This window comes from Loxodonta africana, chromosome 25, assembly GCF_030014295.1.
Source record: "Loxodonta africana isolate mLoxAfr1 chromosome 25, mLoxAfr1.hap2, whole genome shotgun sequence".
In the NCBI taxonomy this organism is placed as follows: Eukaryota; Metazoa; Chordata; class Mammalia; order Proboscidea; family Elephantidae; genus Loxodonta; species Loxodonta africana.
The window spans coordinates 50960962-50982929 of record NC_087366.1 but is presented as its reverse complement, the minus strand read 5'-3'; the positions used below and the strand labels follow the sequence as shown (position 1 = coordinate 50982929).

The 21968-nt window shown below is 36.0% G+C and overlaps 1 protein-coding gene across 1 annotated transcript in view; it reads left to right on the top strand.

Annotated features, from left to right (window-relative positions):
* Positions 1-21968, top strand: part of DNAH14 (dynein axonemal heavy chain 14) — a 362094-nt gene that overhangs the window by 210379 nt on the left and 129747 nt on the right. The window contains exons 43-50 of the mRNA XM_064276952.1: positions 4373-4489; positions 7127-7285; positions 12820-12955; positions 14395-14456; positions 15630-15814; positions 18281-18409; positions 20096-20233; positions 21267-21434. Coding sequence (XP_064133022.1) covers positions 4373-4489; positions 7127-7285; positions 12820-12955; positions 14395-14456; positions 15630-15814; positions 18281-18409; positions 20096-20233; positions 21267-21434 — 1094 coding nt within the window. The remainder of the gene's footprint in view (positions 1-4372; positions 4490-7126; positions 7286-12819; positions 12956-14394; positions 14457-15629; positions 15815-18280; positions 18410-20095; positions 20234-21266; positions 21435-21968) is intronic.

Genomic DNA, 21968 nt, shown 5'->3' with positions numbered 1-21968 from the left:
TGGATAAACTCCACTCTGGGCACCATCAAAAAATGAATAAGTAAATTGAAACCTAGAAAAACAAAGAAAGATATGGGCGATGAAGGATCAGCTAAGAGGTTCCATAAGAATAATTAAAGGAATGTTGGAGAAGCCACGTTTGAAGAGACAACACAGAGAACTTTCCAGAACTGACATAAGTCAACAGATTAGACACATTTAGGCACTTCATAGTAAAACTGCAGACATCAAGAAAAAAAAATCTTTTAAGGTTATCATTTGAAAAGATACTATCTACAGAGCAATAATAATTAGATAAACAGAAATTCTCATTAGCAACAATAGAGGTCAGAAGGCAATGCAGTAATATTTTCAAAGTGCTGATGGGACTTAAAATTTTATCCTCAGTTAAACTATCATTTAAGAATGATATCAAAATAAAGGTCCACTCAGACATACAAAATACAGGTCCACTCAGACCAAAATTGTCAAATACCTATATGTCTTGTTTAAAAGAATTATTTAAAAATGTACTTCAGCAAAAATACTGGTAAACCCAGTGGGAAGGAACATGATACAAGAAAAATGGTGAGCATCTAACTAAGTAAAATAGGTCAACAAATTGATTTAACTATCGATTGTAAACTAAGCTCTTTTGTATTAAAAATGTAATAATAAAAAAAAAAAAAACCGACACAAAAATAACAAGATGGAAGAGGGAGGTGTTCAGTGGGAAGCTAAAGTGTGCTAAGGTATTGTCACGTTTGAGAATAGGAGAGAAATAGTCAATAACTTCAGATTTGTTGGGAAAATGTATAAATCAGTATATACATTTCAACCACATAGAATAGTTGAGAATAAAATGATTACAAAGATAAGTGATGCAATACAGACCAAAACAAAGCAGAGTAATGATAATATATGATAAAGTAGAATTTAAGCCAAAAGATGTAAGAGGAATAAAGAATAGCACATTAAAAATTAACAATAACCCAAAAAGATCATCGTAAATGTGTACAAATATAACAGCATAGCCTTGGAATAACAAAATCTGAATTCCAAGAGATGTTAACAATTCTAAAATCATAATAAGAGATTTTTTGCCTATCTCTATCATAAATTATAAGTAATTTTAACAATAAATTTGGCCTAATTGATATCTGTATACATATACATATGTATATAAATATATAATATTTTCAAGTATACATAGAACAGTTGGAAACACTGACACATGTTGATGTATCTAGATATACAGTAAAACCTGCAAAAGCAGTAACCTGTGTGAGGCGAAAACCTCTCAGAGAAGGAAAACTCAAACATTTTCCACTAAAAATATATATAAGAGGTCTGACTACAACCTGTGAAAGGCAGAAAACTTGCCAGACCTGGAAAATCAAGGCAGTCCTATACTTTCACTATAGTATATACACAGCAACTACGTCATAATGGGAGGAAATTAAAGGGGCTAAATACTTTGTCTGCCGCCCTTTGAAGTCTTCTGTTTTGCTCTTTTACTTCATCATTTTTTCTTTTCCTTTAGCTACTCAATGTTCAAGAGTAAGTTTCAGAATCTCTTCTGACATTCATTTAGGTCTTTTCTTCCTCTCCTGTCTTTTTAATAACCTCTAAAAAAAAAAAAAAATTTTTTTTTTTAATCTTCCTGTGCCCTGTCCTTGATGTCATTCCAAACAAATATTGTAAATAAAATAATAAAAGCAAATATTTACAATAGCATTATTCATGTTATTGTCATTGTTAGGTGCCATTGAGTCGGTTCCAACTAATAGTGACCCTATGCACAACAGAATGAAACACTGCTCTGTCCTGCACCATCCTCACAATGGCTGTTATGCGTGAGCTCATTGTTGCAGCCACTGTGTCAGTCCACCTCGTTGAGGGTCTTCCTCTTTTCCGATGACCCTACACTTTGCCAAGCATGATGTCCTTCTTCAGGAACTGATCCCTCCTGACAACATGCCCAAAGTATGTAAGATGCAGTCTCACCATCCTTGCTTCTAAGGAGCATTCTGGTTGCACTTCTTCCAAGACAGATTTGTTCATTCTTTTGGGAGTCCATGGTATATTCAATATTCTTCACCAACACCACAATCCAAGGACGTCAGTTCCTCTTCAGTTTTCCTTATTCATTGTCCAGCTTTCACATGCATATGATGTGATTGAAAATACCATGGGATGGGTCAGGCGTACCTTAGTCTTGAAGGTGACATCTTTTCTCTTCAACAATTTAAAGAGGTCCTTTGCAGCAGAGTTACCCAATGCAATGAGTCTTTTGATTGCTTGACCGTTGCTTCCATGGCTGTTGATTGTGGATAGAAGTAAAATGAAATCTTTGACAACTTCAATCCAGTCGTGAGGATTTTTGTTTTCTTTATGTTGAGGTGAAATCCATAGTGAAGGCTGTGGTCTCTGATCTTTATTAATAAGTGCTTCTTGTCCTCTTTACTTTCAGCAAGCAAGGTTGTGTCATCTGCATAACGCAGGTTGTTAATGAGTCTTCCTCCAATCCTGATGCCCCATTCTTCTTCATGTAGTCCAGTTTCTTGGATTATTTGCTCAGCATACAGATTGAATAGGTATGGTGAAAGGATACAACCCTGACACACACTTTTCCTGACTTCAAACCAATCAGTATTCCCTTGTTCTGTTCGAACAACTGCATCTTGGTCTATGTAAAGGTTCCTCATGAGCACAATTAAGTGTTCTGGAACTCCCATTTTTCACAATGTTACCCATAATTTGTTATGATCCACACAGCCAAATGCCTTTGTGTAGCCAATAAAACACAAGTAAACATCCTTCTGGTATTCTCTGCTTTCAGCCAGGATCCATCTGACATCAGTAATGATATCCCTGGTTCTACGTCCTCTTCTGAAACCAGCCTGAATTTCTGACAGTTCCCGGTCGATATACTGCTGCAGCTGTTTTTGAATGATCTTCAGCAAAATTTTGCTTGCCTGTGATATTAATGATATCATTCTATAATTTCCGCGTTTGGTTGGATCACCTTTCTTGGGAATAGGCATAAATATGGATCTCTTCCAGTCATTTGGCCAGGAAGCTGTCTTCCATATTTCTTGGCACAGACGAATGAGCACCTCCAGTGCTGCATCCACTTGTTGAAACATCTGAATTGATATTCCGTCAATTCCTGGAGCTTTGTTTTTTGCCAATGCCTTCAGAGCAGCTCGGACTTCTTCCTTATTATTCATAATCGACCAAAATTGGAACAACTCAAATGTCTTTCAGTGGATGGATAGATAAATTGTGGTACATCAAATACAATGGAATACTAAACCAAAAACCAAACTCTTTGCCTTCAAGTCGATTCCTACTCATAGCAACCCTATAGGACAGAGTAGAACTTCCTCACAGGTTTTCCCAAGCTGTAAATCTTTAGGGAGCAGACTGCCACATCTTTCCCCACCGAATGGCTGGTGGGTTCAAACTGCTGACTTTTTGGTTAGCAACTGTGTGCTTTGAGCGTTGTGCCAGTACTCAGCAATAAAAGGGAACAAATTATTGATACATACAACAACATGGATGAATCTCAAATGTATTATGCTAAGTGAAAAAAAACCAGTATCAAAAAGTTACATACTGTATGATTCTGTTTATGTGACAGTTTGGAAAAGGCCAAAATATAGAAACAAAGAACAAATCAGTGGTTTCCAGATTTTCAATTGGGAGGAGGAACTGACTACAAAGGGGCAACACTAGGAAATTCTTTAGGGTGTTGAAATTGTTCTGTATTCTATCCATGGTGATGGTTATACGAATTCACTCATGTAGGGGGAAAAAAAACTCATAGAACTATACAGCAAAAAAAAAAAGTGAATTTTACTGTATGTAAAAAAATTTTAAATGATAGAAAATATCAAATATTAACACTGTTATCATTGTTTGGTAAAACCATGGTTAAATTCTTTTATTACTCCTCATTTTCCAAAATTTTCTACTAAGAGAATTTATTATTTTAGTAATAGAAAAATAAATGTTAGTAATAGTTATTTTTAAGTACCAAAGTTCTCTAATGTATTGCTTTGACTACAAGCAATATATTATTGGCATTTAATAACATCCAAATACATGGCAATAAGCAGACTTCTGGATTAGATTTCAAAGAATATCAAATCATGATTCACCTTGCTTCCTGGATATGAAAAGGAGAAAAAGTTAATAAAAATTCACTTTTATAAACTAGATATTAGGGGGAAAAGGTAAAACCATTTTATTTATTTGGACATATCCTTGGTGAGTACTTATTGTGGCTCAACAATCAAATCATTCAAGTATAGGTCATATGATTATTTAAATATTCCATAAATTAACTTTTTTATAATTTGGATTTGTTTATCATTTTCAAACGTAGGCATCCACCTACCAACTGGTGACCGTTCTATCTTTGGGTATTTTGTGGATATACAGCAATGTGAATTCATACCTTGGTCAGAATTAGTTCCTGGTGCTCAGGCACTAGTTCAAAAAGGTAAAAATAATTATAAGAATCACACCCTAGCTTCTCTGAAATATTGGGAGTATTCTATTTATAAAAGTAGTGATGTCAATGAAAGGGGAGACTGGAAGGGCAGACTCATTAGGGGGAGAGCAAGTGGGAGTATGGAGTAAGATGTATATAAACTTATATGTGACAAACTGACTTGATTTGTAAACGTTCACTTGAAGCTCAATAAAAGTTAATTAAAAAAAAAAAAAGTAGTGATGTCAGCAACCATGAGGACTGATGTATTCCAAGTTTGTGTTTAGATCTATGTTCACAGAAAGTGCCTTTAAAAATTACTTGTGAATATTACTTTCTGAGAAATTTGGAATATATTTGATTGAGCCAGATGTACATTGTAAAACTGTAGTGCATTGAAGGTCTTTTAATAGAAATATAATTTTTTAATCAGTTGTGACTATTGACAAGAGAAAAGTGAGAGGACCTCTTTAAAATAGGAGAAACATTTTTGTAAGAACTTAGACTTGGTTATAAAGGCTGTTGCTAATTAGAAAAGAATAATAATTTGAAAACTATACACATATGCTAAATTGCTTTTATTCTCAGTTTCCTTCTACATATGGAAACTCTTTGCACTTTGAGAGCTTAGTATAAGTTTGAGGCAGGAACTTAATGACCAAGCTTCTTGTAGAGTTCTTGCAAATATAAGAAATTTGGTAAATGCAAATTGAATTGAATTGCTTTGAGGTCTGGTTTCTCTCATCAAAGAAGATAAAAGCCTGGTTGCAAGAGTTTTTGACAGAAAACAACCAAGGATGTCAGAATAATGAATCATTCTGAAAGTTCTAATCCTAAATGAGTTGGGAATGCCAAAGTTCTATTGTACAATAATTTGTCACAATATTACTGGGTGATCATATTCATGTAACACCTCTGAATTGTGTATCATATGTTAGTGCTAGCAACGGGTCATTTTTATTCTTAGCTTTTTACCACTATATAGAAAAAGCATAACTGATCATCAGTGCATGTACTTGAATCTTTGTACCACTCTGATGAGAAACCAAAGGTGTTTTCTCCAAACCTAAGGCATTGTTTTCTCTGGTCAGAATTTACCATAAGGGCTTAGAAGAAATTAACCGCCCACCCACCTGCCCCCGCCAAGCTTTCAAACTCAAATCTATAAAAGGAATCTAAATGTCATGATAGCACTTTTTCCATGGTAAGCCAGAATATGACAGCTTGTTTAGGCATCCTGTCATGCTTCAAGAATCAACTTTAATGATTGAGTAGGGCTTTTGGGGGTAACATTTTTTTATTTAAAAAGAGTAATCCTAATCTGTTATCATCAAAGAGTGTGTTTTGAGGGTCACTCAACATTCATTGAGTAATTTATTCATTTCAGCCGTATTAGTCAATCAGTGTTCTAAAATCACTCTTAAATATAAAGAGTTGACACACAATGAGAGAAATGCAAATTAGATACTATTTTTTACCTATAAATGTTGGCAAGGATCAAAAAGTTTGATACCTTTGACAAGAGTCTGAGGACAGAAGGACTCAAACTTTGGAGAACAATTTGACAAATATCTATCAAAATTATAAATTATTTGCCAGTTTATATTGACCCAGCAGTCCCACTTAAATGAATCCCATATATATATAAAATGCCATATGTATAATACATAAATTCAGCCTTATTTATAATAGCTGAAGGAAGCATCATAAATTTGTCACCAGAGCACTGGTGAAATAACTTATTGTATAGTCATAAAATAGGATAATATCGATCAGAAAAAAAGTCTTTCATGTGCTGATATGGAGAATCTCTCTGAAAGACACTTAAAAAAAATAATAAAAGCAAAAGACAGAACCGATTGGAAATTGGGTAGCTAGTATAAGAAGGAATAACGGTTTATTACATACCTTCATGTGCTTTTGAATTGTGTACCATGTGGATGTATTAGCTGTTTAGTTAATTTTTAATTAAAAAGAAGTGAATAACATATGAGGAAATGGAGACTATTTGGATTTAATCCTTCTCAGAGTTTTTGGATATGTAATGGAGTAAAGAATTGGGGGTAAAAGTTATCGAAAGTTGTGGAATCAAGAGAGGTTTGCTTTGAGAGTATGTGTGTGTGTGCGTGTGTTTTATTTCATATATAATTTCCTATATTCAACTAGTTTTTTCTAAGATAGAAGATACTAGCACATAAATGTTTGTACAATGAAAAACCCCGTGGAAAGGAAAAGACTGATGATGGAGGAAGGGGAGAAAGATTGCCCAAGGGTTCTTCAGAAAAGATTGCAGGAAGCCTTGGCAGGGGAGTTCCTTCCTTGGTTCTTACAGGAGGGAAGAGGAGATGCTAGCATACAGGCACAGATTAGTAGGTTTGGGGCAGGAAAGTGAGGAAGTTTGCATATGGTAGACTTAGGGATGTCAGCAGTGAGTTCACCAGCTCAAAGTATATGTGAGAGAGACAAGGTCTAAGATCAGCAGAGACTCCCCCACCCACCGAGGCACTTGCGACAATTTTTTCTTGCCTGTATGTGTTTAAATTGTTTTATAATGTATGTACTTCTTGAGAAAGTATCACGTACCCAGAAGATTAGGTTAATATTTATTTCTCTGTCGTTTGAAACTTTCTTTTTATTTTAACTTAGGGACTTCATTACTAGCTGATTTCCAAGGATCCAATGAAAACCTCTTGAAGATAACCGAATGTGGGGAGTACATTAATCATACTGCTACCAGAGATACAATATGCCTTTCTTTCCTCATTAGCCTTCTTTTAAAGAATTCCTGCCCGGTACTTCTCACAGGTATTAAAAATATTTAACAGAAGAACTTCAGAGCTAGAAGGAGGCTTGGAGACTATCTAGTCTTCACTTACAAGTAGAAAAAATGTATATGTACCCTGAAAAATTTTAGCGATTTGGCGGGAGTCTACTTAAGGGCAGATCCCAACCTTGGACACAGGTTCCAAACCCCACTTTCCACCTCCATCCCAAATTCCAATCTTCCTTGTCCGTATTTTAAATATAAGAAATTTATGTGACTGGGGCCTGCATTTTATGGTTACAAATTTTCAGGAAGTGATGTTACAAGCTTAGCTAGTTATTACTTTTAAGTTCCTCACATGAACTGTAACACAAAAGTACAATTGAAAGCCATGTGAATACACTTAAATAATTAGTTTTCTGTTCTGTAACATAGAAAACTATGAGAAATACATTTTTAAAAGGTTGACCAGCAGGATTTGGAAAGAATAATTAATCAACAAAATTGAGCTCAGATTATAAACTGTGGCATCAGCATGTGGAAATTTTTTCTCAATTTCTTCGCCTTTAGTAATTCTAACATTGTAATATAAAAGGTTTAAGCTTTTTTTATCTTTATTTTTATTGTACTTCAGATGATGGTTTACAGAATAAACTAGTTTCTCATCAAACAGTGCACACATTGTTCTATGACACTGATTAACAACCCCACGACATGTCATCACTCTCCCTTCTCAGCCCTGGGTTCCCTATTACCAGCTTTCCTGTTCCTTCCTGCCTTCCAGTCCCTGCCCCAGGGCTGATGCACCCCTTTAGTCTTGTTTTGTTCCATGTGCCTGTTCAATCTTTGGCTGAAGGGTGAACCTCAGGAGTGACCTCATTACTGAGCTGGAAGGGTGTCCAGGGGCCATACTTTCGGGGTTTCTCCAGTCTCTGTCAGGCCAGCAAGTCTGGTCTTTCTTTCTGAGTTAGAATTTTGTTCTACATTTTTCTCCAGATCTATCTGGGACCCTCTGTTGTGATCCCTGTCAGAGCAGTCAGTGATGGGTAGCTAGGCACCATTTAGCTTTACTGGACTCAGTCTGGTAGAAGCCATGGTAGATGTGGTCCATTAGTCCTTTGGAGTAATTTTTCCCTTGTATCTTTAGTTTTTTTCATTCTTCCTTCCACCCGAAGGGGCGAGACCGGTGGAGTATCCTAGATGGCCGTTCACAGGCTTTTAAGATCCCAGGCGCTACTCACCAAAGCAGAATGTAAAACATATTCTTTATAAATTCTCTTACGCCAGTTGAGCTGGATGTTCCCAAAGACCATGGTCTCCACAGCTTTCAACCCAGCAGTTTGGTCCCTCAGGGAGTCTGGATGTGCCTATGGAGCTACCATGACCTTGCCTTGTACAGGTTGTGCTGGCTTCCCCAGTATTGTGAACTGTCTTACCCTTCACCAAAGTTTCCACTTATCTATTGTCTATTAAGTGTTTTCTCATCCCCACCCCTCCCCTCCCTCATAACCATCAAAGATTGTTTTTTTTTTATATGTAAACTTTTCATGAATTTTTGCAGTAGTGGTCTCATACAATATTTGTCCTTTTGTGATTGACTTATTTCACTCAGCATAATGCCTTCCAGATTCATCCATGTTAGGAGATGCTTCACAGCTTCATCATTGTTCTTTATCGTTGTGTAATACTCCATGGTGTGTATGTACCACAGTTTGTTTATCCATTCATCTGTTGCTGGGCATCTAAGTTATTCTCATCTTTTTGCTGTTGTGAACAATGCTGCAGTGAACATGGGTGTGCATATGTCTATTCATGTGATGACTTTTATTTCTTTAAGATATATTCCTAGGAGTGGGATTGCTGGATCATATGATATTTCTATAAGGTTTGAGCTTTAAATTCATAGGAACACTTCTTAGTTTGAATTCTAGTCCTGCCGTTTACTAGCTGTGTGACCTGAGATAAGTTAGTTAACCTTTCTCAACCTCTTTTTTCCCCATCTGTAATATGAGCCTAGTGATGCCTAATTTTTTGTGAAGACTAAGTAGTATTGAGGTAAGTAAAAACCCCTAGGACACCACTGTTGGACATTAGTTGTTGTCAGTTTTATAAAGTAGATAATGCTTCAGTCAACATCTTTGTACATGTATTTTTGCAGGACTATGTGTACAAAAGGAACCCTGGTGGCACAGTGGTTAAGAGCTACGGCTGCTGACCAAAAGATCAGCAGTCCAAATCCACCAGGTGCTCCTTGGAAACCCTATGGGGCAGTTCTGCTGTGTCCTATAGGGTCACTATGAGTCACAATGAATTCAACAGCAATGAGTTTAGTTGGTTGGTTTATGTGTACAAAATATTCTGAGAGCCACGATTTCTTAGAATTCTTAGAAGTAGAATTTCTGGATCAAAGTGCATCATTTTATTATTTGTGATTGATATGGCAAAATTGCCTTCCACAAAGATTGTATCAATTTATGCTCTTACCAGCAGTATATGAATGCCTATTTTCCCACATATTTGCCCATACAAGACATTATCAATCTTTTTCATCTTTTCATTACATTTAGGACAATTTCCAGAAGAATGTTATGGATCGAATTGTGTTTCCCAAAAATATGTGTTGTAAATCCTAACCTATATTCCTGTAGTTGTAATCCCATTTGGGAATGGGCTGTCCTTGTTATGTTAATGAGGCAGGATGAGTACAGGGTGTGTTCTGAGACAGACTCTTTTGAGATACAAAAGAGATTAAACAAGCAAGCAAGTAAGCAGAGATGGGGGAAAAGAGATGCCAAGCCCAGAAGCAGAAGCTGAAAAGAGACAAGGACCTTCCTCCAGAGCCAACAGAGAGAGAAAGGCTTCCCCTAGAGCCAGCACCCTGAATTCAGACTTCTAGCCTTCTAGACTGTGAGAAAATAAATTCTGTTTTTTAAAGCCATCCACTTGTGGTACTTCTGTTACAATAGTACTAGATAACTAAGACAAAGAACTACAGCATTAATGTGTGTGTGGTGTCCATAGCCTGGGGGCCGAGGTCCTTCCAGAGCCGCTGACAATAACATTGATCGGTTTAATTAATTTACACACATAATTCCTCAACTGATTGTTAACATTTTCCAGTCCTTTCTACTACCAAAGGAGTAATTCAGTCCAGCTCCTACTTTTTCTTAACATTTACTGCAGCCCATTGATTACCTTTTCCAATTATGTAAGTTGCATTGCCTTTCACCAGAGGTATTAGTCTCACTTTCCAGGTTCCATACTCAAAGAATTCATTCAGAATGAAGTTGTAACTCTCAGATAACCTGTACCATGCCTCCGATTTGGTATAAGGGGATTATTATTTTGAGTAGTTTGGTGAATTGTAAAGTCATGGATCTCTGTTCTGCTTCAGCAAGTTTATTATCAAAGTGTTCCCTCAGATTGTATTGGCAAAAATGTTCAGGGAATTTAATTTTATGTAGTATTTTTGCTGTGCTAGGGTCACATTATAGGGTCACTATGAGTCAAAATCAACTTGACAGGAAGGGGTATAAGCAAAATATTCGAGATAGGCTTAAATGAACATGAGGTAAAAGCAATGGTTACCTCCTAGCTTATCCTTTTGTAAGAGGTATAAAGAAAACCAAAAGGGAAGAACACACTTGGCATTTCTCGAGCTGAAAGACCTGAAGAAAAAATTTAAGCCTCGAGTTGCAATAGTGAAAGATTCAATGGGGAAAATATTAAATGATGCAGGAAGCATCAAAAGAAGATGGAAGGAATACACAGACACAGAGTCTTTATACCAAAAAGCATTGGTCAGTGTTCAACCATTTCAAGAGGTAGCTTATGATCAGAAACTCATGGTACTGAAGGAAGAAGTCCAAGCTGCACTGAAGGCATTGGGGAAAAACTAGACTCCAGGAATTGACGGAATATCAACTGAGCTGTTTCAACAAATAGATGCAGCACTGGATGTGCTCACTTGTCTATGCCAAGAAATTTGGAAGACAGCTACCTGGCCAAATGACTAGAAGAGATCCATACTTATGCCTATTCCCAAGAAAGGTGATCCAACCGAATGTGGAAAATATTGAACAATATCATTAATATCACATGCAAGCAAAATTTTTCTGGAGATCATTCAAAAGTGGCTGCAGCAGTACATCGACAGGGAACGCTAGAAATTCAGGCCAGATTCAGAAGAAGACATGGAACCAGGGATACCATTGCTGATGTCCGATGGATCCTGGCTGAAAGCAGAGAATACCAGAAAGAGGTTTACCTGTGTTTTATTGACTATGCGAAGGCATTTAACTGTGTGGATCATAACAAATTATGGGTAACATTGCAAAGAATGGGAGTTCCAGAACACTTAATTGTGCTCATGAGGAACCTTTACACAGATCAAGAGGCAGTTGTTCAGACAGAACAAGGGGATACTGCATGGTTTAAAGACAGGAAAGGTGTGCATCAGGGTTGTATTTTTTCACCATATCTATTCAGTCTATATGCTGAGCAAATAATCCAAGAAGCTGGAAGAACAATGGGGCATCAGGATTAGAGGAAGACTCATTAACAAGTTGCGTTATGCAGATGACACAACTTTTCTTGCCGAATGTGAAGAGGACTTGGAGTACTTACTGATGAAGATCAAAGACCACAGTATGAATTACACCTCAACATAGAGAAAACAAAAATCCCACAACTGGACCAATAAGCCACATCATGATAAATGGCGAAAAGATTAAAGTTGTCAGGGATTTCATTTTACTTGGATCCACAATCAACACCCATGGAAGCAGCAGTCAAGAAATCAAAAGACACATTCATTGGGGCAAATTGGCTGCAAAAGACCTCTTTAAAGTGTTGAAAAGCAAAGGTGTCACCTTGAAGACTAAGATGAACCTGGCCCAAGCCATGGTATTTTCAGTCGCATCATATGCATGTGAAAGCTGGACAATGAATAAGGAAGACAGAAGAAGAATTGATGCCTTTGAATTGTGGTGCTGCAAAGAATATTGAATATACCATGGACTGCCAAAAGAATGAACGAATCTGTCTTGGAAGAAGTACAATCAGAATGTACCTTAGAAGCAATGGTGGTGAGACTATGTCTTACATACTTTGGACATGTTTTCAGGAGGGACCAGTCCCTGGAGAAGAACATCATGCTTGGTAAGATAGAGGGTCGGTGAAAAAGAGGAAGACTCTCAGAGAGATGGATTGACACAGTGGTTGCAACAATGGGCTCAAACACAGCAACGATTGTGAGGATGGTGCAGGACCAGGCAGTGTTTTTTGTTCTGTAGTACATAGGGTTGCTATGGGTTGGACCTGACTTGATGGCATCTAACAACAACACAACAACAAGAGGTATAAATAATTCAGATTTGAGAAGGTATATATTAACTCCCTGATTTAGCCACTCTTAACAACAAATTTTTTTAACAACAAAAAGAGAAAGGAAGGGCAAAAATATGCTTTCATGCAATTTTTTAATAAAGAAAAACATTATTGTTCATTTTAACGTGGTGACATATGTTTCGTTGCATAGAAATCTGACCTGACATATTTTTTTTTTTCTCCTTAGGAGAGCCTGGTGTTGGGAAAACCACTGCCATTAACCAAATGCTTGAAAAGCTAGAGGGACCAGGAGGATTTGATGTAAAATATGGATCAATTTTAGGAGAAGTTCTATTATATAATGAAATTAAAAAATCAAGGTAGTATATATTAAACTCTAAATTTAACTGTCTGGTAAAAAATGTTTGCTTTAATATATAAATGCACCTTGTTTTAAAAAAACAAACCTGCTATGTAAAAATGCAGAATTAGTAAAAAAGACAGTTAAGAAGAAAATGTTTTTCCAGAGTATTAACAACTAGATTAATCCCTTTAAATGAGAAATTCTTACATTTATTTTAAATGTAATTAAATTTAAAACTTCAGTTTTTATTTATCGTTGTGTTGTTAGGTGCCATTGCTTCGGTTCCGATTCATAGCAGAACAAAACACTGCCTGGTTCCGTGCCACTCTCAAAATTGTTGCTATGTTTGAGCTCATTGTTGCAACCACTGTGTCCATCCATCTCGTTGAGAGCTTTCCTCTTTTTCACTGGCCCTCTATATTACCAAGGATGATGTCCTTCAGTTTCTACATGTAACATAAAATAAAGTATAGCTATAAATTACTTTCCTTCCTGGAAAAATGCAACTAAAACATACAAATAAAATTTTGCTGCATTAGAAATATATTTTCTTCTCATTAAATATAAAAGTACTCTTTACAAAGAATTTTGTCTCTGTCACATTGTCTACCTCTTCCTGAAAAAAAGAAAAAGATATCCAAATTGAACAAACAAAAAGTACAAAATTTTGAAGTAAAATTGAATCCTGTTAAAATATTAGTGGAGTCTCCTGTTTTTTAATTGAATAGAAGACAGAAGCGTGGAGAAGCCCATTTCAGACCTCTCCTCTAAGCATCAGACCGATACATACAACTGCCTACGTCATGTGTATACTCGGGTATCTCATGACCATCTCAACCTTAACACAGCCAAAACATAACTTATCTTTTTCTCTTCCAAACCTATTCTTCCTCCAGCGTTTCTCTTTTCAGTAAATAAGACCACGTTATTCAAGCCTGAAACCTAGGAACCATACTTAAATCCCCCCACCTACCCACCATTCTTTTCACCAGCCCATCTCTAATAGCCCACCTGACTCTTTCTATTCCTAAACTGAACTGGAAAGCAGATTTTAACAATGGAGAAAAGTAACTATTTTCAATCAAACAAATAGAAAAAAAAAACTAAAAACAAGAGCAAAATGAAGGTGAATGGGACTTTGGCTGAGTGATCCATCAGGCAAAATGCATTTTATAAAGGGACAAAGGATAATCCATAGAAAATATCCAATAGCTTGCCATCCTAGGAATTTGTCCAGTTTGATTTTTAGGGTAAGTTCATGTTTTAAGTTCAAGTATCAGTTCTAATGGTGACACCGATTTTATCTGTAAAAGTGTGAACATGAAAAAAAAAAAAACTTCTTATAGGGAATAGAATTCAAATTAATCACACATGCTACTTGCTTTCTTCGTTGTTGTTCATATGACTACTATGGTAAATAAGCTAATTTTTAATCCTTAAAACACTTTATTCCAATAGCCTGAAACAGAATATCAGCATCTTGATTTCTGAAACTCATAAAACAGCAACTGAAGATTCAGGTAAGTATAGCAGTGCGAACAATTTCAAAACCTTCCTATCTCAGCCACATGCACTTCATTTCACACTGTCCAATTCAAGACTAAAAATTGTAGAAAATATGCTGATGAACTGTTCAAAGAACTTCAACATTTTGAAAACTTAGGTGGGAATTTTTTTAAAAAGAAAGAAAAACTCCTGAAAAATAGCCAACACCCTCTTAAACCGTTCTAAAGTGTTATTGTTGTTGGCTGTCAGACCCTGACTCCTGATGACCCCTTTTGGAAGCAGGCACTGGTGGCCACACAGGAAGTCCGGTGCCAGGAACGAAACCCCTGGTGTCCCACACGGAAGGTGAGAATTCTACCATTGAACCACCAATACCTCTCAAGATGTTCTGCCCTACTCACAAGGTGGAATGTTAATGGCTCACCAGGAAGTTGATGCCCTGGTTTATCAGTGGAGTCATAAATTAAATTTAGAAGTAACTGAAGGCCACATCTATTCTATAATGCATTTAAAAACAGTACAGTAGAAATGTTATGATGATGTAGGAGTTCTTAAATTAGGCTATACAATAGAAACACCTGTGGAGCTTGAAAATTCTGAAAGTTTTGTAGTTTGGGGAGTGGCAACTCTACTTGTCAAGGAGAAAATAATGGGGTGGCCCAAAGGGAGCTGTGAAAAGGGAAAGGGAGCTAGGCTACAAGATCCCTGCTAAAAGTGTCCTCGGTTTGAGTTTAACTTCCAAGTTACTACAGCACCGTCCCAACCAACACTTCTGGTTGATCCTCACGCAGGAAATGCACCCTAATTTTAGTGCCTTTGGTGAACACAGCGGCCTACTGCTTTTAGATCTTTCACATGTCATCTTATTATAAATATAGCATACTGAAAAGTGTAACTTCTCAGTTACGTGTTTTTATCTTGAATAACTGGTATTCTCCGGGCTTCCATGCTATGGCATTTGGGCCTGGTTACAAAGAGACACTGTTTACCACTAAAAAGTAAAGAAATGTTTAGAAAAGTTCCAGAATTGGTGTACCTTCTCTCATTCGTTTGTCCTCAGAGTAATTTGCTTGAAAATGATAATATAGTAAAAGTAAATACTTTTCAAATTTTAAACACCTTAAAATAAAGCAAAAAATATTCTCAGTGTTTTAAATTTGCTTTTCTTTGCATATTTGTCCTCATAGATAAGACTGTTAAGAAGTCAGAAGTTAGAACTGATGATGGTTCACTTAAAAATATTAATAAAGGGATTATAGTCTCTACAATACATTTTAGCACCAATACGACGGCTGCCAAAACCAAGGAGATGATTCTTAAGAAGTTAGTAAGAAGAACTAAAGACACTCTTGGAGCACCAAAGAACAACAGGGTAAATGCATCCCAAACCTGTTGACTAACCTAACTATACTGTACAAGGGATAGATTTACTTGTTTTAATTAATACTAATAAATAGATAAAGATAAGTGTAACCTATACTCCTAAACATTCTTTGAAGATGCACTTTATAAATACTGGAGGCTTTGGTTTTCGAATCAATATAATTCTGTTTCCAACATAATGAATTATACTGATTCAGAATTACCAAAGCCAGAAGAAGCTACTGGACTCTGAATAAAGCCTAAAAGAAGATTGGGAGCTGGGTTCGATGCCAATTGCTATGTTACCAGATATTCTGTAGTCTTTTCTTCCTGTAGCATGGACTTGGGACTGTAAGAGTAGGAGAACCTTCTGACATTCACAGCCTCAAGGAAAGGTATTAAGAATATAAAATATATAGCCTTGCTATATACCTCAGACAACTCCTACTTTGTTGAAAAGGTATTGGATATTCCCTATTCTTGCCCTCTGTCTGCCTGGTACATTATTCACCATCCATTTGTAGAACCAAACTCTGTCACGATTGAAATTTACAATAAGTGACTCCAGACCAGTACCATAAAAGAAGCTCAGGGTCAAGAAATTTGTAGGATTCACTGATAAGAAAATTACTTGGTTTCTTAGGAACCCTTGAGTTTAATCCCTACAGCTATCAATTTCAAGAGCTTTTTTTAAAAAAATTATTTATTTTATTTTATTTTGACATCAAGAATACACAGAGCAAAAACGTATACCAATTCAAGTTTCTACATGTACAATTCAGTGACATTGATTACATTCTTTGAGTTGTGCGATCATTCTCACCCTCTTTTTTTGGAGTTGTTTCTCCCCTAGTACCATAAACTCACTGTCCTCTGAAGTTTCGTATCTAATCTTTCTATTTGCTGGTGTCAGTTTGATCCTATACAGATAGATCTTAAAAAAAGCATAATGCTTAAGGCAGACCTTCTTTACTAATTAAGCTAAACTATTGTTTAGTTTTAAGAAGACTCCAGAGGATGCATTTGTTTAAGGTTTAAAGATTACCTCAGGGCAGTAGTTTCAGGATTCATTCAGCCTCCGTGGCTCCAGAAAGTCTGAAGACCGTGAGAGTTTTAAATTCTGGTCTGCATTTCTCCTGTTTTGATCAAAGATTCTTCTGTAGAATCTTTGATCAAAATGTTCAGTAACAGTAGCCGGGCACCGTTCAGTTCTTCAGGTCTCGTGGCAAAGGTGGCACGCCTGATAACTACTAATAAACTTTGGTCTCTATACGTTTGCTTGCTATTTTCCTTTTATATAAGTGAGGTGATATGATATTTGTCCTTTTATGATTGATTTATTTCACTCAACTTAGTGTCTTCAAGCTTTGTTCTTGTCTTCCAACATTGCTTTAGTTATTCAGGGCCTCTTGCCATTTCATACAAGGTTTGCTTCATATTTCCTTGATTTCAACTGAAGATTTGGATAAATTTAGTGAGTCTTTGCCTACATGGCAATTTTAGGGATTTTGAAATAATAATAATTGGGCAACCTACCATATTTTTTGCAAGTAACATGCCCATATAAATAGCATGCTCACACGTATAATGCACATAGCTCACCGAGGAAAATAATGCACTAGGGGACTGTGTGATTGGCAAAAAAAACATATAATGAGTGTGTTATTTGCATTAAAATGTGGTGGTCTATGTTGACTCAACATGAACTGGCTTAATCCAACAAATAAAAAACACAAGCAAGAGAAATTTCAGTCAAATTACTATGTCTATAACCATCCAATTTGTGATACAAAAGAGGGGAAATTGAGTGTCTTATTAAAATATTTGTATTTACAATTATGGATTAAATAATTCAATGGCTATTTGTTTTGTTTTGTTTTTAGCTAGTTGTTTTACCAAATTTAACACAACATAAACAGGCTAATGCACACAGAGATTACAGTGAGTGTACTTCGGCGCATGATATTGGCACAGGTTACCACACAGATTTAAAACTCGGAAGTATGTCTGAATTTTATGCTGATTGTTTATGACAACAACAATTGCAGAATTCTAAAAGCCTAGTTCCAAATGACAACCTTATTCCTAAACCAGAGTGCATATGAAATAAATACCTAAAACAGTGCCTTGCTCATAGTAGGCACTCAATAATTAAATATTAAATAAATAATCATCTTTTGTAATAACCACAATTAGATTTCTTTATCCAGCATCAAAGGCATTTATAACTACTATTGGACATAATGATTGCAGCTCTACAGAGGCTGAGTAGAGTTTCTGCTATTTTTAAAACTTACTATTCTCTAAAACCCTATCTTCAAAATTGGATTTTGTCTGCTACTTTTTAATAGAAAAATAGATATGCTATTACATATCATTTTGGTTTTACTTTGTAGCATAGGTAACATGTGTAATTCAGAATTTAAAAAAAGGCAGTACTAATAAATAAGTTTTAAAATCTTTTGTCTTCCTTAAGATTGTAGTATTTATTGATGATCTGAATATGCCTGTATCAGAACTATATGGAGCACAACCACCCCTGGAACTGATCAGACAATTATTAGATTTGGGAGGGATTTATGACACTGAAAAAATTGCATGGAAGGTACAGTATATACAAAGATTTTGTTCACTTAAATATTATTGCTTAATAATAAATATGTTGCGTGAATTGAGAAATTTAGAAAGTCTAGCCGTTTTTTAGCCGTATGGACATGTTAAGCAAAGTTGAAATCCTAAATTAACCATGCCAATTTCATCTTTGCGATTTAGCACAGGTCTGTAGGTTCACAGACATTTACTTTCAGTAGGTTAAAATCTTAGTTAAAATTGCAAGTATGTCCTAGAGGTTTAGTTTCTGAGGCAAATAATGCTCTCTTGTTAACTGCATTAATAGTTCATGAAATTTTTCAACACATCAGCAGTTAGTACATATGAGAAAGATATGTGAAAATGTGGACTATGAATACCTGAAACAAAAAACCCAAACCCAGTGCCATCGAGTCGATTCCGACTCATAGCTACCCTATAGGACAGAGTAGAACTGCCCCATAGAGTTTCCAAGGAGCGCCTGGAGGATTCAAACTGCCAACCCTTTGGTTAGCAGCCGTAGCACTTAACCACTACGCCACCAGGGTTTCCTGTGTGGACTATGAATATACATCCTTAATATCTATATAAAATGACTCCGCACCTCTAGTTTCAAGAACATAGATCATGAATTTTCAAAAGTATTACAAAGTCAGGGAAAAAAAAAAAAAAAGTAGGTATTTCTGTGCAGTTATTTTTGAACCAAGCAAGAACAATTTAAGTTTTTTAAAAAATGTATTCGGATGCACTTTTCTCCCTCAAATGCCTGTCTAAAATGAATTTAATGGATGTATTTTGAAATCAATACACATGTCGAAATTCAATATTTCTTTATTCACACCTGTCTGATTTCTTCTCTGGAAATCACAAGCCCTGTGATCCAGAACTGACTGTATCAGTTCAACTTTCTAGTCCTCAGTTTCCTTATCTGTAAAAGTAGACAATTGGATTACGAACAATCTCATGTTTCAGACCATCTTGGGCCTAGGATCCTGGATGAGTCACACTGGCTGGTGAGTGGCATAATCTCAGAAAATAGCCAAAGCAGGCCTTTTATGAGATTTCTGTGGCCTTGGGTATGGGCATAGGCAGGAACAAAGCTGTTAAAAACATTCAATTGTGAATAGACTAGATTATCATGGTTCCACCCACCCCCATAATGCTGTGATATGTCAAATGGATGTTATTAGGTAAACAGTCAAGCATCTTCTCGCCCCAAGCCAACTCTGACCATTCTGGAGACACACTAACCAGGCTCTTCTCCTAGTTTCTCACTTATCACCAGAACCCTCTCTGCAAGTAACGTATTGCAATAACATATTGCTTATTTTCCAATGATCACTTTTTAAATGGGCTATTCCTGATAACATTTGGAAGGCTTTCTAGAAGTAACATGTCTTGAAATTACATTTTAGGATAGGTTACTTCCTCGAAGATAGATTTCTTTATTACCATAATTTTTGTATTGCAATAAATGGCAATCCGTTTATACATCTTTCTTAATATTTTTGCCTAAATATTTTTAAATCTTCTGTCCATGGGGAGCAACCCGTAAACCCATTGCCATGGAGTCGATTCCAACTCATAGTGACCCTACAGGACAGAGTAGAACTGCCCCACAGAGTTTATTTCGGGCAAGGAAGTACATATTTCACTTTCTACAGATGCATTTAGTTACTCTTAGTTTTTATTCTTCCTACAGAATATTCAAGATCTCTCTCTGGTTGCAGCTTGTGCTCCACCAGCTGGAGGGAGGGATATTAGCCCACGTCTCCTCAAACATTTTTCCATACTGGTATTGCCTCATCCTCCGCAAAGTGCCTTAAATACTATTTTCCAGGTAATAGATCTAGTTTGTTTTCTACTGGGAAAAAAAAAAGATTTTTAATTCCATAAGATAAAAAATAAATGAAAAACTTTAAAATTAAGAATTTAAAACCACTTATCATTTAAAGAAAATTCTCTTAAGGAGGTGGATTTTACTCTCCCTATATTTTCTGGCCTATTGTTACAATTTGTCGCTAAATATAAAAAATAATAATTTGGTAGTGTTTTGTGTGTATAAGAAACACATGTGGTGCATGCTTAATGCATATTGGACATGCAACTTCCAGCGATTTATTCTCAGAGATTCTGATCCAGTATACGTGGGATGGTGCTCAGGAATCGAGTTTTTTAATGAGCACACCAGATTTTTGCTAGAATTGACTTGCTAGTTTCATTTCCCTGTAGAATAAAAGAAAACACTGAGAGAAGAAATTCTAAAATATCTCATTGGAAAAAAGGCTCAAGTTGGAATCTAGAGTGATAAGAAAAATAAATCTAATGCAAGGTTACTAAATTCCTCAAAACCGATCATGTGTTTCTTTCTTCTTTACAATATAAATTTTAAAGATTTTTTTTTTTTAATTTGTTTTTTAAAATGACCTGGTAATTCTGATGTAAGCGATCAATAATCCACACTTCAAGAAAACCTGATTTAAAAGAAAGTATACACATATACTAATTCAAACAAAGGTAATAGTTGTATTACCTTACACTTCTTCCAGGAATGTCCCCTGGGGAGCACGGAGGTGGAGAAGTTCCAGTATACCTGGTGTGCACATAGGCGGAGCATTAAACTGTTCTCAGAGAGCGCACAGCACATGCCTCTAGACTGCACACCAAACTCAGATTAATTAGAATTTCCCCCAGTTTGCACTATCCAGAGTGTCTTTGCATAGTCTACTTTCCTGTTTTAAGTCGATTCTGTTGTTAACATTTCCAATGAATATAACACTCCATTACAGTGTACAAGGCTTTAGTAGGGATTAGCCAGACATAGTCTATACTTAAAGTTTTTGCAAACTAAATTACGAAATTTCTTTTTAAAGGCCCATTTGGGAATGTATTTCTCTGTCAATAACTTCACATCCGATGTTCAGAAAATTAAGGATGAGCTAATATGTTGTTCCCTAGCTATATATTATCAAGTGCGGCAGAGTATGTTACCGACTCCAACCAAGTGTCACTACATGTTTAATCTTCGGGATATGTTTAAGGTTTGTGGTCAAATCCATTCTCTAGTTTAAGTTTTAAGTTGAGGAAATATAATTTTACTCACTAAATTCAGAGTGTTTCTCATTTCTGTACTCACTGGTAGTGTCAACATTAGATAGTTAAAAGGAATAAAAAAAGTGAAATTCAAGTTAGTTAGTTCTGCTGTTTATCAGCAACTTATCCCAGGAGTCAGTTGAAAAGAATTGTTAAAATAATTCCATGCGGAGAATTCAATGATGACGCCACCAATGACTGTTGGAATGTTGGTTAAGAATCTCAGCAGGGAAAGAAGTAATAAGGTCATTATATAATTTTTGGTTTTGCTTTATTTCTAAGATTTTATTCTATCTCTCAGCAAATGAAAACATGTATACATTTCATAAACATGCATGAATTTTCATAAGACTTGTTTTTCATACCAGGGAATTATGCCAACAGTACTGATTTAGTCATCAGCCTTGGTCAAATAATTTTCAGAATACAAATGATAAGAAAAACAGTTCACGAATTTGATATCTTTCTCTTTCTGCCATGGG